We start from the raw sequence: 27,242 nt of genomic DNA on the forward strand, positions 1-27,242 counted from the left end.
CGACTATCAAAGTATCCGCAATGGTGAATAGAGAGCCATGTGGCTCTGGCACCTGAGACATTTTTGCTACTTAGAGCGATACTTCGACATGTCAGTTTGTTGCTACAGAAAGTTCTGTAGGTTCCATTCGGTCATTATGTTCCTTAGTACTCGATTGATTTCAAAGAAAGTGTAGCATCCCTTAAAGTAGTGAACAAAAAAGTCTTGCAGGCAGCAGTGCCACATGACTGTCAAAGCATCCATAATGGGGCATGGAGAGCCACGTGGCACTGCCACCTGCGGGACGTTTTTGTTTGCTACTTCAGGGAATACTTGCACATGTAACTACTTCATTCGGTTGCCTGTAAGTTCTGCTTTCCTGAGGGAATATTCGCCCTGTGTGAACAAAGCCTAACAGAAAGTGTCTGAGAACGGCTGCTAAATGTTTCCCCCATATGAGCTTTTGTGCGTCATTCTTGTAACCAATTTTTTTTCTCGTTTTCAAGAGCTTCTAAAGACGGTGGAGGAGCGGATGATTGTTAGAGGACTGCCACAACTTCATATTGGAATCTCTGCGATCTCAGGATCATACCACTAGAATTCCAAGGGCTACTTTAGTATAATCTTGATGGCCCTTGTGAATGCCAACTACGAATTTCTGATTATAGATGTTGGCCAAACAGCCAAATATTGAACGCTGGTGTTTTGGAGCACGCCAAATTCATGGAGCTTCTGCAAACAGACAGACCAGCTCCACCAGGCAATGTAGAGACAAATGCTACATTACAATTTTACATCGACAGAAAAGTTTTAGCAGATATTTCTGCAATGACTCTTGGATCCTGAAAGGAGGATGTTAAAATTATCGGCTGTCGAGAACCAGGCAAGTGGTGAACACTACTTTTGGCATTATGGATAACCGATTTTGCATTTTTCACACCACAATCAGTTTCCAAGAAAAAAAAAAAAAGACACGCTACCGTTGGCCTGGGGTGTTGCACAATGTCTTACAACGTCGTGATACGCTGTCATACTGCCTGCCTGCCATGCTTGTTAACAAATGTGGACACCCTGCAGATCAACTATGGAGAGTGGCGTTCAGAAGCTCCGGGGATCATACCCCTCCAGCCCCTTCAGGGTCAGCGTGGCTGTGAGGCCATTCACTCTGGTGAGCAATATAGAGAATATTGCAGCCGCGTTGATGCAGAGTTATGGCAGTCTGGAATGAGATGTCGTCTATACAACACTGGTATCTTTAAACCCATATGCCCACTCCTTGTGTTCTGCATGCTCGCAAAACCCCACAATAAATAAAATACATGACACAAATGCAAGCTGTTTTAAATGTTTTACAAAAAAATACACCAAATAACTTTTCAAAAATGTAACAGTTTTTAGGTACATTCTAGTCCAGCTGACGGCCCTGCAGGATTACAAAATGCTAGATGGGCTCTATCAGCATCCATCTTCTGGGAAGGAACGGATCATCAGCCAACGTATACAGTCGCTGCACAGGATGCTTGGTACCAGCCACTAAGGCAGTGGAGCGACTTCAGACGTAGCGTGAAGGTCCTCCTCTGGCCGCTGCTGTAGCCTGGCTTTTGCATGCTGCAGAACTTAGACGTGTAGCGCCTGATGGCCTCCAAGATTCCTGGCCTCCTGCACCACTGCGGGAGAAATAAGAAGCATCAGTAGTCTGTTCTCACCATACTCGCTCTTCTTACAGGGTTTAAATGTCAGGGGCGAGCACCGTTTTATAATCGCACCCCCGATTCCTATGCAATGAAGTACAATGCCATGACACATTGTTATTTATTCACAGAGTTTATTAACAAGGTCAGCCTGTTGTCTTTAATACTCTCTTAATAAATATGTTATAATATTGTACATTCATTGCACAGGAACAGAGGAAGTGACAAGTATGAAACCGTGCTCCTCGTTCCCTGACCTATGAGCCCCTTAATGTATGGTGCTCAAAGGTTATGAGCACCTGTAGGCATCACGGGCACCTTTGAGCCCCATAAACTACGTATTGGGCTGCCAACGGTCAGGGAACGGGGAGTGCCGTTTCATACTCTCGGCATCCCCCCCTTCCTGTGCTGTGTCCCTGTGATGTTGGAGTGCAGATAAGTAGCGCCTCTTATCAGGCCGTTCTGGGCTTGCGCTCTCCCATGTATCTCTAGGCGAGAGGACATGCACAGAGCAGGCTGAAAGCAGTCACTTGTCCGCACTCCAACTTAACAGGGACACGCTCTTTTGAAATTGAAGTGCTTCTACAGGAGTGAATGGGGCTGCAGCAGATCATAGATGGCTTCCGCTCGCCCTCCTCCAGTCAGTCGGGCCTTTTCACACGTGCAGATATATCATTCAGTGTAAGCAGACACCGAGAGAGACGAACAATAAAATCATTCTTCATTCAGTTTACACATTCTTCAAAACCTCTAAAAAAACTGGCTCGTGTGAAAGACTGCCTTTCTCCCTTCGGATGGAAGGAGTGCCTCTATTTACTAATGATGATCGCTCCTGTGTAGACACTCAGGAATGGTGGTGACTAGGATGGTCTTCTGGCATTTGCGCCCGACGGGTCGTCCCGTGTAAAAGGGCTGGAAGCAGCCAGTCATACATGTTTACAGAAGTAAGTCATCGTTCAGCTTTTATGCGTACAGAAAGTGGATGAAGAACCTTAGCCGAACTAATGGCCTTGGCTGTTCATTCGCTGCACGCTTGAATGATCCTTCTGATCCCAGCAAGAAGCTGAACCATGATTGGCCCGCTTACTATGGTGAGCTGTTACTTGCGTTCAGAGGAATCCAAGTAAATGGATCCTCCCCCCCCCCACTGATTTCCAATTAGTGCAGAAACACGAGCCTTACCGTTTGTGTTTTTTGGAACAATGGGAAAAGCAACCAATGTGTTTTTGCTCCAAAAATGGCGCGCACGTGAAAACCACAAATAGGGAATTTTTAAGCCAGTTTCAGATGAGAGTATTTTAGCTCTGCATTTGGTTGGCAGTTTTCTGCTGAGAGGTCATTGGTGACGTGTCTGTAACACGGACCTGTATTACAAACACGTTAGGGCCTTTTGCACAGGACAACCTTTCGGGAGCGGATTTCCAACAGGCCGTCCCAGCGGTAATTGTTCCTGTGCTTTCACTCAGGAATGAGCATCGCTTAGTGAATGGAGGCTCAACTGACAATCCGCTCATCTGAAGCCAGTCTTAAGGGAGATGCAGACTTTTGCACTTACCTAGTCTCCTCCACTACAACCACCACATTGCGCTCCTCCACTAGGGGTTGTGGGGACCACAATGGCTCCAGGTAGAAGATGGCTTCCACATCTGCAAAAACTGGTCCTTCCACTGCAAGGAGAAAACAGGTCAACAAAATCATTCAGGGCAGCAATAGGGAGCAAGGCAATTACCCATCGTTCTATGCTTCTACCTACAATGGGGTTCCTCCCAGATGGCCCAGGTGGGGGGGGGGGGGGGATGTTGTGGCCTCTCGTATGAGATGACCCTACCCTCGGTGCCAGCGCTGTTCACCTATAGCCAAAAAGCAAAACGGAAAAGAGCATTACCATTATCACACAAAAAAGGTGCACAAACTGCTGCAAATAGACAGTGAATAGCACATATTACCCCCACAGCCGCAGACTTCATACCAATGGACGGGAACTTGACAAAATCTAGAGGAAACCTGCAACCCCATACTAACCCCGGTGCCCAAACTAAACAAGCACTGCCAAAATTACACAGGCATAATTTAAAAAAAAATCTAAATAAAAAAAAGCCGATTTAAAAAAAAAACAAAAAACAAACCCATAATATGTGCGCAGCGCTCGCTGCTCGATACAGCTTTGTATCCCCACATGGCAACCCTTGTGTCACCCATGAACGAACATTTGTTGATTTAGGTTTGCAGAAACAAAAAGCCCTTTGCTGAAGGCACGCTCATGGAAAGGCAACTCTGTTTAATCTGTGCACAGAATCGGAAAACCGTTCACCAGATTAGCATATGCGCAGGCGGGGGGGGGGGAACGTTCGCCAAAACATGTGCACAGCGGCCACTGTTCTGTACACAACACTCCACCAGTGCCTACCTCCACGTCTGCGGCAGATCTCCGGCAGCCTCACTTCATGTGGAGCTGCTCCTTGCTGCGGATGGCGCCAGCACCCACATAACCTTCCTTATGATCCGTTCCTTCCTGGGATTCGTGCGCCGGTAGAGCTCGCTTCACACGTTATAGTCATACTGGCCCATTGTCTCCTGGCATCTCAGTGGTGATGCCCCGAGGCTCATGGCTGACTGTCTGATGTGGTGCCGTTCTCCTCCTGTTGCAAACTTAATTCAGCAAAGTAATCTCTCCCCTTAGACAAAAAAAAGCGCACGGCGCGGCGATCCGTCCGCCACATCATAGCAAAAGACGGTTGAATCCATTAATGACTCACAGGAAATATGTAGTGAAGAATAATCAGGGGCTCATTCACAGCCATATTGTACACCCAGCATTCACGGGCCAGCGTATTTCATCCCATCAGTGGGTTTTTACGTGAGGACATATGCGCGCATTCACATGCGCACAACACGCAATCCAACTGATGTCTTCCATAAAAATGCAGCAGACACGCAGGCTTCTGGGATATTTCACTGCTTAGAACACAACACAATGGGAATTGCTGCATTTTTTCACACAAAAGTTGTATGAAAATCTACAGCTGTGAATGAACAAGTGCAATGATCCAACGCACGTCACGAAGGAATGACCAACGAGAATTTGCAAGAAACGTTCCGTCCAATGTGGTCACACTCGTTAGGTGGGCTTCCAAGTAGTAGCTTGGCCGTTTGAAATGCTTCCCTATGTCTCTGCGTAGCATCGCTGGCTCTTCCGTGGGTTGGAAGGTATGTTGAGATGCTGGTCACACATAGGTAGGGGTTGCTGTGGCAGTTTGATCTGGGGTGATGACTTGTCTCTCCATCACTGTGTCCAAGGGGGTCCGTCTGTGCAGTCACTACTGCGGTGTGACATCTTCAGCAGTATTTAGTACTCATTGCGAAGAACGCAAGACCTCCTGGTCTTTGTAGTACTACAACCTCTTGGCTTTTACGAGTCTCCGGGTGTAAACTTCATCCACACTAGCCCAAGATCGTTTGCTGCTCTCCAGCTTGTTCAGTTCCTTCTTATCAGCAGTCCGCGGGTTTTGAATTTTCGCCTTGACAAATCTCACATTGATGTTCTGTGTTCTGGAAATGTTTTTGTAAAACGTATCAACTTCATAAAAACTTCTGCCTTCTTCAAGCGATTGCTGCACTCCGGCTTCTTACTTTCCACAAGCAGGGACGAGAGCGGTACACTTCGATGACGTTCTTAAGGAACTCCTCGCACTCCATGACTTCACTATGGAAACAAGAGCAAGGAGATGGAACACACGTGAAATACCGTGATGTATCACAGGTCTATGAAATATCAGTATGAAACCCTACAATCCAACCCCCCGCCATTTAGGGTCTGTTCACATCGAGTTTGGAACATTCGTCGTCGATTTTTGCCAACCAACAAGACGCAATAACGCTGCAGGCAGTGCTCTATTGTCCGGTAATTGCAGCAAAATGCCAATTTGCTCCGTGAAAAGCGAACAGTTCCCCATTGTAGTCAATGGGAGGCCGTTAACCCAGTCATAAGATGGAGCTATACGTCCAAGGGGTGCCAGTGCGCTCAGGGCAATTTTAAGGGATAATTTGCTTCCTTTATGAATTAAAACTAGCAGTAACAAGGTCCACAACAACCGAACGGCGTACTCTCCGTTGTGGGGAACATGTCGACGTAGCACCTTGAAGCAGCGAGCAAAAATGCCTCCAAGGTGCCACCGCCACGTGCCTCTCCATTTGCAATTAGGTACGCCCGGATAAAGCAATGTCGCGCTGTCACCTGTCAGGCATTTTTGCTTGCAACTTGTTTTGCTTACAATTCATAAAACTGGGAGTAGCGCGGACTAGATGGACCAAATGGGGTGCATTCCATGGCAGTATACAGGCATGTCACAGTAGCAAGCATAGGTGCCGGCGCCATGTGGCTCTCTATTCACCAGTACAAACTGCTAGGTAAAGCCACATGGCGCTTCTGCCTGCGAGATATTATTGCTAGCTACATCAAGGTATTCTTTGACATGTCTATTCGCCACTACGAAGAGGTTATAACACTGGGGCTATAAAGAGATCAAGACACAACGTACAAGCGAGAAAACTCACCCATAGTTTGAACCCTTCACTCTGATGAATATTCCCTGGAAGTGATCGAATGACGTAATCCTCACTGTCTTGTGCAGAAGCTGAAGGATTCCTCTAAGTAGCAAAAAGAAACATCTCGCAGACGGCCGCATCATGCAGCGCTCTCCAGGCGATCGGAATAGTGCACGATTCCTTGAGGTCTTTATGTCGTTCCTGTGGCGCACGTCACGATGTACCTCCCACCATCATCGGATGCTTTAACAGCCAGTAGTGGAGCACTGTGGGCATGTTAGAACCAACTTTTGCTCTACCAACACACAATCACATATTGGCACATATGGGCACGTACTTGCAGCTTGATTCGCCCATTTCCACACCCACCTGAGAAATTAATCGCTCAGTCTAAAGACTAGCCATGACAGAAACGAGCGACCAAGTGAAATGACAGGACATGGAATTGAGGATTTACACAAGTAAACAGTCATTCCTTGAAAGCACACAATTCGTTCGCTCGCTCGATGTCTTGTGCCGATTAAAAGGACCCTTAGACACTACACAGCGCTTCCCGTGGCCAGGAGGTGCCATGTCTTAGAAGCACAGGGTACAAACGTAGTCATCTCGGCTTGTCCAGGCCCGCAGCTGTAAGCTCTCCGTTTTGTTTCTACACAATGTAATTTAAACCTTTGTAGTCGGGCACACATTTTATATACAGACATTGTAAATATTTTGTGTTGCAGCGTTTGCCTTGTATTGACTAGAATACGATAAGAGTACTACGACTCAGGAATGCAGATTAGAATACGAAAGCTTCCTATTTACCTCAACTGCTGGATCAGATCTTCGCCCTCTTTAATTATATTGACTGTAAACTGGAGCGTAGTTTGCTGTTGCTGCCCGAACCTCTTTATCAGGTCCTGAACGGCCTCCACCGACTCGGCATAGACGTCATCCAGGAGCTCCTTCTGTAAATCCTCCATCCAGGTCCACAACTGCAAATGGAAGACATTCAAATAGATTTTTCTTCTAAATGAAACAATGTTTTTTGGTTTTTGAATTATGACGACAATTATGTTGCATTAGACTTTATAGATCATCCAATAATGTTTCTCTAAGTTTACCAGATTACTGTCTGAAGGTGGAAAAGCCTGATCCTCCTCTTATACGGGACACCAATTGTCTAAACGACTGCCTGAGCGCCAACTGGAGAGCGCTAATGACAGAAAGACTTACCGCTAAGCGTTTACACGTAACGAGGGGCCAGCGATCCAGGGATCGTTTGTTATGACTGAAAGTCAGTGATAACGACAAGTGAACGTATAGTTAGTGATTCTTCTGCATTTACACTAGTTGATTATCGCTCAAATTAGTTTGTTTGAATGGTTTTTTAACGAAAACCGTTGTGTGTAATCGGCCCATAAGGCTTTAAAGGCGTTGTCCTTGTAAAAAAAAATGTCCATCATTAAATCCAGCCAATTCTGAACATTTTTGGCGTTTAGACTTAGAAATAAAATGTGTTTTCCAGAGATTGTACAGCAGTGGTTGAGGACTCATTGTCACTGTGGGCTGCTCTACGGGGTCAGGTATTAGTCTCTTTTTGAGGGATTTTGATATAGGGTAAATACACATAATCTTAACGACATGTATAAGAATTGAGGTCATTTATACTGTACAATGAATGCTGTGAAAACAATACCAAAAAGACAATAGTACATTCGTTTTTCCCCCACTCTCCCCTGTGCAAGGAAAGGAAGGAACAATAAATTAACTTGAAGCCCATTCATGCATAGGATGGGTGGAGATCGCAGAGATTAGTCCAACTAATCATAAAGTGATGGCGTATCCTAGCAGTTTGTCATCACTTTATAACACAGTGGTAATCATGTAACATCTTCGCTTGCAGATAGAGACAAACTGAACTTTAATTCAATAAGGTGGTTACTAAGTGAATGATTCTTCTTTCACTCTGTAGTAAACACAAACTTTCATTCAAACTTTGTACAGCCAAGTTGTATGAAAGTGATCATGGCTGTAAACTAGGCGTACAATCACCACAAAGGTTTATATTGGGTTTACTACTCTCTCAAAAGTTCCACTGCTATAGTTTAGTAGAAACAGTCATGTGTGAACAGCTTACATTTTGAACTTCAATTTAACCCCTTAGTGATGAAGCTTTTTTTAGTTTTTCCATTTTATTTTTTCCCTCCCCCCTTTAAAAAAACCCAAACAAACGTAACTCCTTTATTTATCCATCGCCGTCGCTGTATGAGAGTTGTTTTTTGCGGGACGAGTTGTATTTTTCAATGGTGCTAATTTAATGTGCCATATAATGTACTGAAAAAACACAAAAAAATTGTAAGTGGAGAGAAATGGGGGGAAAAAATTATATTCCGCCTTCTTTCAGTGCGTCTTGTTTCTATAGTACACAAACTCCAACAAAAATGACATTATAATTTTGTTCTTTGGGTCAGTATGATTATTACGATACCAGTTTTTTTTTTAATAATAATAATACTTGTATTATTTTTTGTCAAAAATATTTAATTTTTTAAGAACGTTTTCTGCTGCCATCCTCTTTGCGCAACAGCTTTTTTATTTTTTCATCGACATGGTTGTGCAATGGCTCATTTCTTGTGGGATGTCCTGTAGTTTGTGTTGGTAACATAGTGGAATACATATGACTTTCCTTTTATTCTGCATTTAGTCTGCATTATTTTATTCCCCCAATAGCACAGAAAAGATCAGTTGATGTTCCATCTACTTTCTGAGAGAAAACCGATACAAAATAGGAATCTTAAAGTTCAGCCTTCTCAAGAGGATTTTCAACCAATTCACCATTTTCATCTTGTAAACATCAGATAGAATCTTTGGCTTTTCTTCGCTTTTGACCCCTCAAATCATTTTTTTTTTAAATTGTTTTTGGCCTCTCTTGCAAGCCTCAATTCAATATTAGCTTTAGCATTTCTGACATTGACTCTACAGTTTCTGCAGACCACATATTCTTCAGATATCCCCACCCTTTCCATATATTTTTTCCTTTTTAGTATGTGTGTAAGTTCTGTGTTCATCCATCCTGGTCTCTTTACATGCCTCCCATTCTTCCTTCTTTTAGGGATTGTTAATGGTTGTGCTTTGAGAATCTCCTTTGGCAATATTTCCCAACCTTCTTGGACATTTCTGTCCTTAACATCATCCAGCCATCGGAAGCTTCCTACCTAGAGATGAGCGAACCTACTCGTTGAGTAAATTACTCAATCGAGCACTGTGATTTTCGAGTACTTCAGTACTCAGGTGAAAAGATTCGGGAGGCGCCGGCGCGGGGGGTAGCAGCGGGGAACAGGGGGGAGCCCTCTCTCTCTCTCTCCCCCCCCCACTCCCCGCTGCAACCCCCCACTCACCCACGGCGCCCCCCGAATCTTTTCGCCCGAGTACGGAAGTACTCGAAAATCGCGGTACTCGGGCGAAAAAGGGGCGCGGCCGAGTAGGTTCGCTCATCTCTATTCCTACCCTTTTTCTGAGTTCATTGAAATCTGCCTTTTTGAAATCCAACCTTGAGGTCTGAGTCTTCTCAGGTCTTCTTCCCCTTCTTATCCAAAATTCAAGGATATCATGATCACTGCCTCCTAAGGTCCCAGCCACCCTTACTTCCTCAACCATTCTCTCCCTGTTGGTAAGAATTAGGTCCAAGATAGCAGATCCCCTTGTTTTCTCAGAAAATACGCAGGAAAATAGAGTGTTTCATAATTCGTTGTAATAGTAAAATGCGTAAGGAAAAGATGCTTATTGACTCTGTATTGCATGCACAAATAAGTCTGTGTGATAGAGACCTCAATAAGGTTAAGGGCAGCTCTAAGCTAATCGAACTTTGCCTTCCTAAAGTTTAGTATTTTTGGTGCTCCCTGATAAAACTCCCTTTTGCAAGACAATTGGAAATGTATATTATGGTCACAATTTCCCAGGTGCCCCCACACCTGCACCCCTGTTATTTCGTCAAGTCTCTTGGTTAAAATTAAGTCCATAATGGCCGTCCCTCTAGTCATGTCCTGCACAAGTTAGGTAAGGTAATTATCTTTAGTTTTTAACAGAAACTTGTTATCTTTATGAGATCCACAGGTTTCGGCTTCCCAGTTTATATATAGATAGTTCAAGTCTCCCATAATAATTACCTCACTGTGATTTGTGTCTTCATCGATTTGCCTAAGCAATAGATTTTTGTGGCTTCGGTTATATTTTGTGGCCTATAGAAAACCCCTATGAGGATTTTATTATTGTTTTCCCTCCATACACACTCCACATGTTCATCTCCCTCCCATATATCTTCCTGTAATGTGGGCTTTAAACAGCATTTTACATAAAGACAAACACCTTCCCTTTGTTTTTTACGATCTCTTCCGAACAGACTGTAACCCTATGAGTTTACTGCTCACTCACAGCTTTCATCCAACCAGGTCTCAACCATATTGGTCAGTCGTCTAGCATTAGTACCATTATTTGTCAGACTTCTAGCATTAGTAACCACACAGTTTAAAAGGTTTGGGTTATTTTTTAGATCATGTGTATCACTACTAACTATTCTGCCAGTTCTAACTGCATTAACCCCTCCTGTCACTCCACCCCCATTTTCATTACTTATTCCCAGGTCACTGTCTATTCCAGTGTTTCTCAACTCCAGTGCTCAGGACCCCCCAACAGGTCATGTTTTCAGGATCTCCTATAGTAAGAACACCTGTGGCAATGTCTGAGGCGCTGACAATAATTACATCACCTGTGCAATACTGAGGAAATCCTGAAAACCTGACCTGTTGGGGGGTCCTGAGGACTGGAGTTGAGAAACACTGGATTCTGTCTCCCTGATTGCCCTCCCCCAGTCCCTAGTTTAAACACTCCAACTTTCTAGCCATATTCTCCCCCAGCAAAGCTGCCCCCTCCCCATTAAGATGCAGCTCATCCCTACGATAGAACCTGTAGCTGATAGCAAAGTCAGCTCAGTTCTCCAGGAACCAAAATCCCTTCTTCCTGCACCAACCCTGGAGCTACATGCTTACCTCCTCAATCTCCTGCTGCATTTCGGGTGTTGCACATGGTACAGGTAGTATTTCAAAAAATTCTACTGTAGAGGTCCTCAACCTGAGCTTACATCCTAGTTCCCTGAAATCGTTTTCAAGGAACTTCGATCTGCCTCAGACTTTGCTGCCAATGTGTACCATGGCCACTGAATCCTGCACTCCCAAACTACTATCCAGCCCCACATCTACTCCAGCTAGTGCCTGCTCAGAGATCAGAAAACTCCTCTCAAAGTTGCCAATGGATCTCAGTGTTGCAAGCTGCTCCTTTAGATGCAAGATCTGGGCTTCCAAATGTGTGACATGCTAACATCTCGTACCGCAGTATGGACTGTCCAGGGACTGTATACATGGCACAAGTTGGATAATACTGACTGATCAGAATTGCAAGAAAAAAATCCTAGTTCACAAAAGTACAAACACTCCAGAAAACCCCATCAGTAAAAAGGTTAGACTTACCTCCTTAACATGTGAATGAAGTGAAACGGACATATCTAACAAAACTTTTCGCTGTTCAACACGTCTAACAAAATCTTGAATTCGGTCTTCTAGCTGATGTGCTGCCTGATAAATTTCTTCCGGATCACACTCCCCTGTTTGTGCCAACTGTTCTGCAGCTTCCAATAACTTATCTGCATTTGTATAGGTATTCTGAAACAAATAAAAATGAACACACAACATAAGAAAAAGGATCATCATGAAGAGCATGCAGCAGAGGGAGTGTCTGCAGAGAGCACGTGGGGCGGCTCCGACAGGAAGGTCCATTTCTTTAAAAGACTAGACAAAATTATCACAACAAACATTGAAAATGAAATCGGCTGCCTACGGCCGGCTCACGTCAACGGGGCAGATTCTGCTTGTGGAATTCTGCACTGGAAGACCTGCGATCATTCGGGGAAAGTAGTTGTGAATGATCGCAAATGCGAGCGTTTTTTAAAATAACTCGTTTTTATTGAAATTTTCATAAAATACATACATAGGCATATTATAAGTAGAATCCACAAAGAAAACCTTACAGCTTATGTTGTTTTACACGTAAATTGCGGTGTTTGATTGTATATCAATACTGAGCAATCTCTGTAGTATATGTAAAAATGATTATTTCTCGTTCCTCTATATTTCTTCCAAACATTTTATTCCCCACTTCCCCCCTCCCTCACATATCCATCTTATTAAGCAACATTATATACTAAATCTATAACAATCAACTAAAGTATCAATATCCCGCTTTTTATCCCCCTAGCGGCTTCTTCCTTTCTACGGTCAGTCACGTTACTTCTAATATTCCTCATCTGTCCATGCCATGATTATGATACCAAGTAGTGTTGGTGAACTGTGCCATACATTCCATAATTTCCTCGTGGCTAAGAAATGTTTCCATGAACTCCCTCCCCTTTCCAAAAAATTTAGGGGCTTGAGATTCCACACATCGCTCAATTTCAGTTCTTTCCATTTTCAGGAGGTGTTTTAACTGTTGCAAGACCTCGCTTATTCCCGGGGGTTTGGGTAGCAGCCAGTTGTTCAGAAGGCAATTCTTGCTGATCAGAAGTATGGTATGGGTCATATTAACCTTTTATGTTTGTTCTGGTAATTGGTGAAGTATAAATACGTGGTGTTAACTGCAGGTTCTGACCCCCTATGTCTTGCACCAATTTTTGAATCTCAACCCAGTATCTACTTATCTACGGGCATTGCCAGATGCCATGTAAGAAATCAGATTTAGGCAAGCTACATCTAGGACAAGCTTGCAGCCTTGTTGGGCCATTTAGATTCTGCGGTTTGTCAAACCCGTAAATTGCTCCGTGTATTATTCTAAAATGTGTTTCCCGCCACCGTTCATTTGAGATTGCCTTTCTTACAGAGATGCAGCTCTTAATCATTCCCTCGGAAAATGTCAGCGTTTTTACGCGTGGATGTACGCATATTTGCAGTAACTCGTCCGCTTGGAAGAAAGATCTCTCCCCCCTTCCCATCCCCAGCCGGCATTCCTACTTATTTTCCTCGGAAGTTGCGAGTGTTTCCACCACTTACACACAATGCTAATTGCGCCAGGGCAACAGAACACTCGCATTTATTGACTTCAATGGGGGCCATCCGTGCAGAATCAGCGCTAAAATAGAGCACCCCACAATTTTACTTCAGCTCACACAATTCATACGCACGAATGTAACCACACAAAAAACCCAAAAAACCCCAAATACATGTCTTTTAACGCCCGCGTTTAACTACAGATCTTCCGTGCAGACAGCGATCATGGATTCCACAATGTAAATCTTATCGTGTGCCCCCCCCCCCCCCCCCAAAAAGTTATTACAATACTTGCTAGAAATGTTTCAATACAAAAAAAAAAAACACAAAAAACAAGAGAATCAGAGCTGGAGCTGCCCGGGATGTAACAGGATATTAAAAGTTGTTTTTTTCATCTTGTATCAACATTTATTGCTTATACTGCAATTTATTCAACTTCGGACACGGCCACACTTTAACGTAAACACATAAGCGAAAAGCAAAAAAAAAGGATTGTCATAGTCGCCTCAGGGCTCCAAGTGATGGGGTTTCCGATGTCTGCTGTCTACTCTGCTTTGATCCTTGCATGTATGCCAGCTTTCATGATCTTGGCTTGTTCTTGGACTTTGAGTTGCCCGATTGCAGTTTGCTCTGATCTCCAGGCTAATTTATTGCTTGTACGACAGCTCCCTGCCCCGGCCCCAGCGACTATATGGTGGTAGCACACCGAAGCCTTTTGACCTGACTGAGTAAGATCTCTCTGTAATGAGACTCCTGGCCTGGGAATGTCACCTGGAGGTTCCCTGCAGAAAATCCCAGATCCTTCTAAAAGGGATTAAAGGGTGAAGACCAAGGAACTCCTAAAGCAGCATTAAAGGGGTTGTCCCGCGAAAGCAAGTGGGGGTATACACTTCTGTATGGCCATATTAATGCACTTTGTAATATACATCGTGCATTAATTATGAGCCATACAGAAGTTATTCACTTACCTGCTCCGTTGCTAGCGTCCTCGTTTCCATGGTGCCGTCTAATTTCAGCGTCTAATCTCCCGATTAGACGCGCTTGCGCAGTCCGGTCTTCTCCCTTCTGAATGGGGCCGCTCGTGCCGGAGAGCTGGTCCTCGTAGCTCCGCCCCGTCACGTGTGCCGATTCCAGCCAATCAGGAGGCTGGAATCGGCAATGGAACGCACAGAGCCCACGGTGCACCATGGGAGAAGACCTGCGGTGCATCGTGGGTGAAGATCCCGGCGGCCATCTTAGCAAGGTAAGTAAGAAGTCGCCGCAGCGCGGGGATTCGGGTAAGTACTATCCGTTTTTTTTTTTTACCCCTGCATCGGATTTGTCTCGCGCCGAACGGGGGGCCTATTGAAAAAAAACAAAACCCGTTTCGGCGCGGGACAACCCCTTTAAGGAGTAGCTCAAAACCAAATCCGTTAGTGGCACAGAGGGTCCTCGCCCAATGTATTACAATGACAACACATAAGTACCATGTCAAATCACAGGAGCGATGCATTTACAATATAGTTCACCAATGTATTCCAATACTTAGAATCCATTTATCACCTATCATTTTTTACTTATAAACTGAACAGCCGCACACACCCCACCAAAAAAAAAAAACTAAACTAATTGGGAATAATTTAAAAAAAAAAATTGTGAATAAAAAAGCTCCATACCCCTACATAAATCAGAATTTTCTTAGGCTTTGGCAAGGGAGTTGGTGAGGCATTCCCTGCGGCACGAGAACGTGACATCTCATGTTCTAAATAAAGGACGTCTACTCACTTTCATAAAGCAGAAGTTGATTAATAAGGAACAAGAGAATTAATCCTAGCTCTATGATTCATCTCTGCAGTTAACTAAGACAGGTGCCCGTTCTGATGAGAAGGATTCAGTCTGTAAGCAAATTAGTGGCAAAAAATAATGTTTTGCTTGTTAGACATTGTTCCCAGATATTTGGCTCCTCCAAGGAGAAGGTGCCGTTCCTCCAGAGGCCCAAAGTTTATGGCCAGCCTCGGTCACTGAGGGCTTCTTTCAAACTGCTGGTAGTGCATCAACAGAAAAGGCGCGGACCTTCAGAAGCAAGTGTTTGAATGTGGATGATGGAGGACTTGAGATGATGAAGGTCTGTGATAGAGCAATCAATATGCCAACAAATAATGGCTTTACATTTCAGTCGGACATCTCATATCCATTTACAAAATAATCAGTAAGGACTCGGGGAGTAATGATACATTTTCTATGTTTAATCCCACAAATTGGTTAAAGGCAATTGGAGGATGGTTCATGGGAATTATTTAGGCTATGTTTCAGATAATATTCTTATGTTTGGTCATATACGCAGTTTTTATTTACTTTTTTTTAATGCAGTGTATCATCACGGTGGTATAAAAAGAATCAACAGTTTTTCTTAAAATCTCCTATGTACTGTTACTCCTTAAAGATAATATAATGCTTACGTCAAGTTTCCCTCATTCCATATCTACACCCATAAAGTGCATGACTCTAGGGTTAGCATTGGGCCCATAGGGTGGTGGGGGATTGAATGGTCATTTTCCTAGAGTGATATTCTATATGATCATTTTCACAAGTGTATGTTGGATTGACACACAAAAATTTGTCTCGGTGGAGGAAAGTAACACCATAAGACCCAGGAATACAATCCCAATTTCTTCTAATTTACCACGGACCGAGTTATTACTTTTGTTCATTTGGACTGAGTAAACTCATGAACGGAGTTATTTATGCCAGGACATTGGGACATCTGTCTGTTTGCTCTATCGACCCAACTAATCCTGAAGAACTAACATTTTTCTTTGGACTAACCCGTCATCAGATTGAACCACATTGAACAGTTTGAAGGACACCAACCGCCAGCTGAAGAAAAGCAAAAGGAGGGTTAAACATAAAAGCATCTCCCTGAAGACCTTGGGCAACAAATGGTGTACAAAACGACATGTCAGCAGTGGAATTTATAAAGAGCTGAAGAATGAAGATACGAGAAGCAGAAAGACACCTACAGAAAGAAAGACCTCTGTATTCCGAAGCACTTATATTCCTGCATCGGTCAGACCAACATGTAGCGGTTTTGATGTTTACCGCCTCTCCCCCCCCCCTTTCCTTCTCAAGCACAGATTTTGAAAGATGTTTTGTGTTAGTAGTAATTAAAGATATAAGGTTTAGTTTTAGTATTAAAAATGGAGACCATGCCAATACTGGACTGAGTGTTATGAGCAAAACAGCTGCAAAAGGGGGGACTGCTAGAGTAAGCGACATGCAAACAAATAACTGCTTTATATTTCTATCTTGTATCAATCTCACATCCATTTATAAAGTAATCAGTAAGGAAGAATTCATTTTTTGATTTTAGTAGATGGTCTACAGGTCCAGAATCCATTCTAAAGCGTTTTGGATACCATCTTGTTACATTGGAGTCAACACATCTGCTGGTCATACCCCCCTCCTGATAAGTGCCGTACTTTCACTTGATTCCTGATATTGCTTTTTGGTTTTTTTCTATACAATCCAGGAGCGCAAGAATTTTTCACTGATGTTTTTCTGCATTTCTTTTCTCTGTGGGAGTTTCTCTTGATAGAGAACCCCCTTGTGTTTTTGCAGCTCTCCCTCTTATCAGAGGATGTGTTTTGTGTAGAGGTAAACCAGCTGAAGAAACCCTGAGGCGCTTTCTGCATCTTTTATCTGTTTTCATATTATTTTGTGTACGTGATAGAACTTATACCCACATAAATGTATATTATTGTAAATGTCAGATGATTACTGTGCATGTCAGAAGCATCATATATCCTATTTCTAATGTCTATAAAAGTAAGCTGCATGTAATACAAAAAGGAACTCCCTCAATCCCACCTGTGTAGTGTGCTCTATCTACACACAATAATTAGGAGCCATAAAATATACTTTAGCACACTTCTGTGCTCCGGCACCTGTATAGTAGTATCCATCCAAGTGGAAGAATGTATCAAGTGGGGTACCACAAGGCTCTGTCCTGGGCCCAGTGCTGTTCAACATTTATGTAAATGATCTGGAAGAGGGAATTAAGGGGAAACTGGTCAAATTTGCCAACGACACAAAGCTAAGAGGGATAGCTAACACTAGAGGAGAGAGAGGATTCAAAAAGATCTAGACAAGCTTGAACAATGGGCGGTGACTAACAGAATGGTATTTAACAAGGAGAAATGCAAAGCACTATATCGGGGCAAGTAAAATGAAATAAGCACATACACAATTGGAAGAACTGGGCTAAGCAGCAGCACATGTGAAAAAGACGGGTATACTAAAATATCACAGACTGAACATGAGTCAACATTGTGATACAGCAGCAAAAAAGGCAAATACAATTCTAGGATGTATTAAGAGAAGCATAGAGTCTAGATCACGTGAGGTCATTACCCCTATCTACTTCTCCTCCTTCAATCTTTGATATGCTGATTACCACTCTACTTGCAGAAAATGAAAAGGATCTTGAATACCTAATTTGAGGAGTCAAAGAAGAAAGCGAATGCAAGGGACTGTATCTCAATATTAAGAAAACAAAAGCTGCTAACAAGCAATGTTGTACTACACATAAAAATCGACAATCAGAAAGTGAATCAGTCCAAGATTTCACTTTCCTTGGATCCAAGATGGACTGCAGTGGCGAATGGGGGCCTGAAATCAAATGAAGAATCAGCCTTGGGCACAGTGCAATGCAGAACACACTGGCTAGACATAATTAAAGTTGACACGAACATGACTGTGGAAAATCTGAAGGAAACTGCCAAAGACAGGGAAGGTGACTGAAAAACTCTGCAATTGAATATCCCTATCCCTATTCAAAATCCATATCCCTCTTCCTTAAGTCAGGCCTCATCTGGAATACTGTGTCCAGTTCATGGCACCCCAATTTCAAAAAGACAGACAGACTAGAGCAAGTTTAGAGAAGAGTTACCAAGATTGTGAGCAGTCTGCAAATCATGTCCTATGAGGAACGGTTAAAGGATCTGGGAATGTTTAGCTTGTAGAAGAGAAGGCTGAGAGGAGACTTAATAGCTGTCTACAAATATCTGAAGGGCTGTCACAGTGCAGAGGGATCAGCCCTATTCTCATCTGCACAAGGAAAGACTAGAAGCAATCGGATGAAACTGAAAGGGAGGAGACACAGATTAGATATTAACAGTGAGGAGGATCAATGAGTGGAACAGGTTGCCACAGGAGGAGATTTCTCCTTCAATGGAAGTCTTCAAACAGAGGCTGGATCTGTCTAGGATGATTTAGTGAAACCTGGATCAGGCAGGGGGGTTGAAGCAGATGATCCTAGAGGTCCCTTCCAATTCTATAATTCTATACAGTTACAGGTCCTTTCCAGATGAGGGCGTGAGTGGTGCAACCGTTTGGCAATAGTTCCAGATAAAGTATAAGCAAAATCAGAAAATCTTTGAAGGGCATTAAAGGGGTTTTCCATGGAAAAACTATTGATGCCCTGTCCTCAGAGTAGGTCATCAATGCTTAATTGTGGGGGACCTGCTGCTCGGGATGACCAACGATGAGCTGACCGCCCGGCCCACAGTCAGGGTTTGCCCAGAAAACACATTTAAGGCCTACTTTCTCTGTCCCAGTTGAGTTGAGACTTTATCTAGGTCCATTTCCAACACTCTGTGTGCAACAATGTAGTCAAAAAAGCTACATTTTTTTTTGAAAAAAAAAAAATATTTCTCCATCTTGGCATGTAAGGGCATTTGCTCTTCCTGTATTAGGCGTAGCCCCATGCGCCTTGGCAGAAATGTATGCTTGGTGCCACATCTCTGGGGTGAAACTTTTGATTTCACTTTCACATCAATCCCCTAATGAATCGGCACAGCTTTAGTTAGAAGCTGTACCATTTCTGCCTGCTGAGGGAGGAGGGTGGAAGATTAGTCATTACGCTTTATATTCTTCTAGACAAGCTGCAATCCATAAGTTTACAGTCAGGGGTACAAGCTGCGATTTACTCTACTATAACTGTGACAGGAGCTGTGTGAACATCAGTAATTGACAGGAGTGCCTGTGCCCCCCTTTAGTCAGTTTTTAGGGTAAGGTCCATGTAATTTCATCAGACAGACTGCGAAATAGACCGGAAACTGAACAAATAACCCCAAGTACATCTGAGTTAGTCAGTAATGAGAAGCCAGGAGTTTTACATGTGTGTATGGAAGGAAGATTATTTTTGACTGTGATGCCTTTAAATTCCAAACAAAAACTTAATATGCTCATAGCTTGGAAAGTCTATATCTCACACCTAGTGCAAGTTGATAGTATAGAACATCCCTTATGATGTTAATTTGGCTGTGCATACACTTATTTAAAGGGGTTCTGACATAAAAAAATTTTTTTACTCACCTTGCCTGGCCCGATCGCCAGGCATGTCCCCTCCAGCCGGCATCTTCTTCTGTGCCTTGTAAAAGCAGAGCAGGAGCGGTCAAAAAGACCGCTTCCTGCTCTGCTCCGTCCGTCAGGCACTTCCGAGGTGAACGGACGGGCCGCCCACAGCAAGCACGTCACAAGCCGTGCTTGCTGTGGGCGGCCCGTCCGTCCTGTTGAACTCCGAGATTCTGCGCATGCGCAGTGGAGACGCGGCCCGTCCTGACTCCTGTCAGAGGGCACCTCTCCACTGCGCATGCGCGCGATCTCGGAGCGGCGCGGCTCGTGCAGGAAGAAGAGGATGACCCCGCTGCTGACAACAGAAGAAAGGGTAAGTATAAGATTTTTATGCTTTAGCAGCCATTAAACCATGGGTTCCCTGTGTCCATTAGGCAGACCAGGGAACAATGGCTGCTAAAGCATAAAAAAATTTATTTGTGTCAGAACCCCTTTAAGCTGAAGTAAAACTTCTTTGCAACACTTGACACTGTATATAAAATGACATAGGATCATTTAGTAAAGACCGCATCATCATCATCATCCAAGGCTTACAGGTCACTGCAGACAAAGAGGTTGGAGTCCACCATGGGATGATGCTGGAAGTCTGCCATCGGACTCTGGGCTTCAAAAGTGACTCCCTTCCCCAGATTGATTTTGCCTGAAACCCACCCGAGATGAATGCCAAGTATAATGTGTTGCTTTTTTGCACCTTGCCGATACAAAGAGGATATACAGGTAGTGTATCTTTTGATGATCTTTCTTGACGTCTTTGAATAACTTGCATTTTCATCTACTTTTATCACTTAAAGTAAACTTTATCAACATTTGGGCTGTGTATGTGAATCCATTTATTCTTGCTGTGGAACCCACCATAAAACACGATAGAAAAGATTAAAGTAGTAAGGCAACACTAGCTGACATATATACTGGGGGGTTAGCTACATAACGAATAGGAGAAAAAAAATCACCAAAGTAAACGCTTCTCACCTGTGCAACCTCCTCAAAATCTTCATGACGTTTTTGTAATGCTCTTGCTCTGTGAAGGGACTTCCCTACACCCGTGTGTTTACTAAGGAAGGCTTCTCCATGGTTTTCAATCCAATCCAGTACCTGTAAAGAAGAAGAAATTATGTTGATAGATTGTATTATACTGATGTGTAAAATATATTGTATAGTATAATGTGACAGATGTTGAGCTCTGGGCACCTGAAGCTCATCATCTCTCTACTAGTTGTTACTAGTCAGGGCAGTTTAGAATAGAAAACTACAGTACTACTACTATTTCACATATATAAATACCAATGTAAATACAAATAAGGATGTTCAGTCAAAAGACTTATGAATTTTTAAGGGATTTTCCTACAAAAAAAAAAAACCAAAAACAGATGAGATAAAAAGAAAATAAAGAGATATGCCGACAGCAGAAGTCTAAAAGGCAGAAGTCCAACTGCTGGGATGCCAGCAAGGTCTAGAAAAAAAAAAATTAGCCAGGATATTCTTAACCAAGAGCAATGTAAGAATTTGCGATACAACTTCATTAAATAAAGGCATTAGTGTGGTATGTCTCCACCAAAAGTATATGGTGGAGACGTGGGTTAGCAGGGTGAATTATAGGGACCGCCCAAAGCTGCTAAATGACTTGCCAGACACACACCTTCACAAGTGCACAGCATCCTGACGGCTCTACTACTACAGCTCCCAGCTTACCTACCCCTGTGAGGAGGAGGACATGTCTCCCACAGTGAGGGTGTACTTAGGGACAGCTGCTACAGTCATCGCCCTTTCTCATCCAGGTGACAGCAGCAGCAGCAGCTCGGTGTACTGGGCTCCCTGCAGCTCCGGGAGCCGCTGACTAGCAGTGTGCGAGTTCACAGCACTCCTCACACTCAGCCATAGGTGGACTCCGCTGTCAGCCAATCGAGAAGAGTCTCCTGGCTGGCAACGGCTGCACACCTCCTTCCTGACAGCCGCCGTCAACGAGCTGTCAGAATGCTGCGGACGATCCCTGTGCCTCAGGCGTCACGACAACTCTCTCCTTCCACCTGAATGCCCGTCAGGTCTACCGGCTGGGTAGCCGCCCTACTGCCGCCTCGAGAGAGTTCAGGGCCAGCAGCGGCTGCTGTGGACGTTCTCATCCCATGTCGGCTCCTGGGTGGTGAGGATAGCTAGTGTGTTGTGCCTGTAGTATGTCTCCAACTGGAGGAGCTGGTGTGGGTCTGTGAAGGTGTGTGTCCGGCAGCCAATCAGCAGGTGTGTGCGTCCCACCCCTGCCATCCCAGGTCTCCACCAATACTTCTGGTGGAGACATACTGCCCTAATACCTGAAACAAATAGGGCTGTGTTGCTATTCTAATGCAGCTTAGGCAAGCAGTACCACGGTTTTGTGACACTAATTTGATGGTGATTGTGCTTTATTACAGGTTAGGAACCCTTTGATTAAACTGGACACTAACTTTTCAAACAACTGTTATTAATATGACAGGTAATGTGATAAGCAAGAGTGCAAATCTTTAAATTTACTTTAAGGCCTCATGTCCACGGGCAAGCACGGATTTTGAGTGTGGAATCCCAAGGCAGTTTCCACCCGTGCCCGCAGACATGAGGCAAAGAAAATGACACTTTGCTCACCTGTCCGGATGCTGCGGGGCTCTCCTCCGTTGTGGAGGGATGTAGCTTCTAATATCCAGGGGATGTGCTCGGCACGCCGGCGGTGTGCCACGCTCTCTCCCTTTTTAAAAAAAATCTCCTGCTCTCCCACGGATCCGCGGCACAGCCACAGTGACAGCTGTGCCGCGGATATGACTGCTTCCATTGACTTCAATGGAAGCCGTCCCTACGGGATCCACAGAAGAATGGAGCATGCTGCAATTTCTTCCCGCGCATGCGATCTGCACGCCAAGAAAAAAATAAATAAATCACATCCGCATGCATTAAATTGCCCTGCGGATGCTAATGCATCCCTATGGGCTTCTAGATCTGAGGATCTCCTGCACGGAAGACACATGGGCATTGGGCGTAGAAATGCTTTGTGTATTTTTATTATATCATTTTCTATAAACAATGCAAAACATATATAAACACCCAAACTCCCCATAACTGTGATGGACCAAGTCCGCATGTGCACGCAACTAAAATTACATTTTAATGCTGGAAAGTCCCCGGTCCCCCGTGCTGGTCCCCAAGAGTCTCACTTCCCTTTAATTTGCATTCTATTGTCGGTTATCAAGTACTGCCCATCTCTAGGAAGTGTTTGCTAAAAGTAAGGAGCTTGACATCAAATTCTGTCAGAATCCCTCAGAAACTACTGAGGTGAAAAAATTCAGCCTGGACCCTTATACCTCCGAGTGTAACATTAGTATATGTGATATCAGAGCAAAAGGATCCTTTATGGCGGAAAGAACTTCAGAGGTAGGCTCTAATACCCTGTGCCTCTAGCTTGAAGACATGATGCCATACTGGCGGGCATAGAGGCTCCAATACTCTGTTGTACCTCCTCTAGCTTGGATACAACATGTGATACAAGCAGGCATGGAGGCTTTAACTTCCTGCCACAGATGTGAAATTCCAAAGACAGACAATTATCATAGTCGTCAGATTTGCCCCTAAGCACAGGTCTAGTGGACTATGGTGAAACCTTAAACCCCTTCAAGACCAGAGATTTTTCTAATTATTTTCATGTTTTGCCTTCCCCACCTTTTTTATTTTTCCATTGACATTGCTATATGAGGGCTCGTTTTTGTGGACAAATTGTATTTTTTCCCAGACCCTCCCCTTCTGTATTACAGGCAATCTCCAAATCAGAGGAACTGTATAATCAGGAGTGCATTGTCCTCTGACGCACAAAAAGGAACTTATCCCTGTAACGTAAGGAGCTGTAAGACCTGCTGACATGTACGGACCGCGAACATGATACATAACCCCAACACACAGCAGGACTATAAGATCCCTGTAATGTAAGGAGCTGTAAGACCTGCTGACATGTACGGACCGCAGACAGGATACACATCCCCAACACACAGCAGGACTATAAGATCCCTGTAATGTAAGGAGCTGTAAGACCTCCTCACATGTACGGACCGCAGACAGGATACATAACCCCAACACACAGCAGGACTATAAGATCCCTGTAATGTAAGGAGCTGTAAGACCTGCTGACATGTACGGACCGCAGACAGGATACATAACCCCAACACACCGCAGGACTATAAGATCCCTGTAATGTAAGGAGCTGTAAGACCTGCTGACATGTACGGACCGCAGACAGGATACATAACCCCAACACACAGCAGGACTATAAGATCCCTGTAATGTAAGGAGCTGTAAGACCTGCTGACATGTACGGACCGCGGACAGGATACATAACCCCAACACACAGCAGGACTATAAGATCCCTGTAATGTAAGGAGCTGTAAGACCTGCTGACATGTACGGACCGCGGACAGGATACATAACCCCAACACACAGCAGGACTATAAGATCCCTGTAATGTAAGGAGCTGTAAGACCTGCTAACATGTACGGACCACAGACAGGATACATAACCCGAACACACAGCAGGACTATAAGATCCCTGTAATGTAAGGAGCTGTAAGACCTGCTGACATGTACGGACCGCGGACAGGATACATAACCCCAACACACAGCAGGACTATAAGATCCTGTAATGTAAGGAGCTGCAAGACCTGCTGACATGTACGGACCACAGACAGGATACATAACCCGAACACACAGCAGGACTATAAGATCCCTGTAATGTAAGGAGCTGTAAGAGCTGCTGCCATGTACGGACCGCGGACAGGATACACATCCCCAACACACCGCAGGACTATAAGATCCCTGTAATGTAAGGAGCTGTAAGACCTGCTGACATGTACGGACTGCGGACAGGATACATAACCCCAACACACAGCAGGACTATAAGATCCCTGTAATGTAAGGAGCTGTAAGACCTGCTGACATGTACGGACCGCAGACAGGATACAGATCCCCAACACACAGCAGGACTATAAGATCCCTGTAATGTAAGGAGCTGTAAGACCTGCTGACATGTACGGACTGCGGACAGGATACATAACCCCAACACACAGCAGGACTAAGATCCCTGTAATGTAAGGAGCTGTAAGACCTGCTGACATGTACGGACCGCAGACAGGATACAGATCCCCAACACACAGCAGGACTATAAGATCCCTGTAATGTAAGGAGCTGTAAGACCTGCTGACATGTACGGACCGCAGACAGGATACACATCCCCAACACACCGCAGGACTATAAGATCCCTGTAATGTAAGGAGCTGTAAGACCTCCTCACATGTACGGACCGCAGACAGGATACATAACCCCAACACACAGCAGGACTATAAGATCCCTGTAATGTAAGGAGCTGTAAGACCTGCTGACATGTACGGACCGCAGACAGGATACATAACCCCAACACACCGCAGGACTATAAGATCCCTGTAATGTAAGGAGCTGTAAGACCTGCTGACATGTACGGACCGCAGACAGGATACGGATCCCCAACACACAGCAGGACTATAAGATCCCTGTAATGTAAGGAGCTGTAAGACCTGCTGACATGTACGGACTGCGGACAGGATACATAACCCCAACACACAGCAGGACTATAAGATCCCTGTAATGTAAGGAGCTGTAAGACCTGCTGACATGTACGGACTGCAGACAGGATACAGATCCCCAACACACAGCAGGACTATAAGATCCCTGTAATGTAAGGAGCTGTAAGACCTGCTGACATGTACGGACCGCGGACAGGATACATAACCCCAACACACAGCAGGACTATAAGATCCCTGTAATGTAAGGAGCTGTAAGACCTGCTGACATGTACGGACCGCAGACAGGATACAGATCCCCAACACACAGCAGGACTATAAGATCCTGTAATGTAAGGAGCTGTAAGACCTGCTGACATGTACGGACCGCGGACAGGATACATAACCCCAACACACAGCAGGACTATAAGATCCTGTAATGTAAGGAGCTGCAAGACCTGCTGACATGTACGGACCACAGACAGGATACATAACCCGAACACACAGCAGGACTATAAGATCCTGTAATGTAAGGAGCTGTAAGAGCTGCTGCCATGTACGGACCGCGGACAGGATACACATCCCCAACACACCGCAGGACTATAAGATCCCTGTAATGTAAGGAGCTGTAAGACCTGCTGACATGTACGGACCGCAGACAGGATACATAACCCTAACACACAGCAGGACTATAAGATCCTGTAATGTAAGGAGCTGCAAGACCTGCTGACATGTACGGACCGCGGACAGGATACATAACCCCAACACACAGCAGGACTATAAGATCCCTGTAATGTAAGGAGCTGTAAGACCTGCTGACATGTACGGACCGCAGACAGGATACACATCCCCAACACACCGCAGGACTATAAGATCCCTGTAATGTAAGGAGCTGTAAGACCTCCTCACATGTACGGACCGCGGACAGGATACATAACCCCAACACACAGCAGGACTATAAGATCCCTGTAATGTAAGGAGCTGTAAGACCTGCTGACATGTACGGACCGCAGACAGGATACACATCCCCAACACACCGCAGGACTATAAGATCCCTGTAATGTAAGGAGCTGTAAGACCTCCTCACATGTACGGACCGCAGACAGGATACATAACCCCAACACACAGCAGGACTATAAGATCCCTGTAATGTAAGGAACTGTAAGACCTGCTGACATGTACGGACCGCAGACAGGATACATAACCCCAACACACCGCAGGACTATAAGATCCCTGTAATGTAAGGAGCTGTAAGACCTGCTGACATGTACGGACCGCAGACAGGATACATAACCCCAACACACAGCAGGACTATAAGATCCCTGTAATGTAAGGAGCTGTAAGACCTGCTGACATGTACGGACCGCAGACAGGATACATAACCCGAACACACAGCAGGACTATAAGATCCCTGTAATGTAAGGAGCTGTAAGACCTGCTGACATGTACGGACCGCAGACAGGATACGGATCCCCAACACACAGCAGGACTATAAGATCCCTGTAATGTAAGGAGCTGTAAGACCTGCTGACATGTACGGACTGCGGACAGGATACATAACCCCAACACACAGCAGGACTATAAGATCCCTGTAATGTAAGGAGCTGTAAGACCTGCTGACATGTACGGACCGCAGACAGGATACAGATCCCCAACACACAGCAGGACTATAAGATCCTGTAATGTAAGGAGCTGTAAGACCTGCTGACATGTACGGACCGCGGACAGGATACATAACCCCAACACACAGCAGGACTATAAGATCCTGTAATGTAAGGAGCTGCAAGACCTGCTGACATGTACGGACCACAGACAGGATACATAACCCGAACACACAGCAGGACTATAAGATCCTGTAATGTAAGGAGCTGTAAGAGCTGCTGCCATGTACGGACCGCGGACAGGATACACATCCCCAACACACCGCAGGACTATAAGATCCCTGTAATGTAAGGAGCTGTAAGACCTGCTGACATGTACGGACCGCAGACAGGATACATAACCCTAACACACAGCAGGACT

The 27,242-nt window shown here is 44.6% G+C and overlaps 1 protein-coding gene and 1 long non-coding RNA gene across 4 annotated transcripts in view; both read right to left on the reverse strand.

Annotated features, from left to right (window-relative positions):
- Nucleotides 1-27,242, reverse strand: part of TRIO (trio Rho guanine nucleotide exchange factor) — a 259,897-nt gene that overhangs the window by 153,605 nt on the left and 79,050 nt on the right. For all 3 annotated transcript variants that reach the window (XM_066585716.1, XM_066585718.1, XM_066585717.1), the window contains exons 10-12: nucleotides 20,654-20,776; nucleotides 11,723-11,914; nucleotides 7,023-7,192 (exon numbers count right to left, since the gene is read on the reverse strand). In XM_066585716.1, the coding sequence (XP_066441813.1) occupies nucleotides 7,023-7,192; nucleotides 11,723-11,914; nucleotides 20,654-20,776 (485 nt within the window). The remainder of the gene's footprint in view (nucleotides 1-7,022; nucleotides 7,193-11,722; nucleotides 11,915-20,653; nucleotides 20,777-27,242) is intronic.
- LOC136587178 (uncharacterized) lies at nucleotides 1,331-7,016 on the reverse strand. Its single transcript, XR_010787429.1, has 4 exons — nucleotides 4,078-7,016; nucleotides 3,424-3,520; nucleotides 3,226-3,337; nucleotides 1,331-1,646 (listed from the first exon to the last, which is right to left on the reverse strand). It is a non-coding gene; the product is annotated as an uncharacterized lncRNA (long non-coding RNA).

Source organism: Eleutherodactylus coqui, chromosome 12 (assembly GCF_035609145.1).
Source record: "Eleutherodactylus coqui strain aEleCoq1 chromosome 12, aEleCoq1.hap1, whole genome shotgun sequence".
Lineage (NCBI taxonomy): Eukaryota > Metazoa > Chordata > Amphibia > Anura > Eleutherodactylidae > Eleutherodactylus > Eleutherodactylus coqui.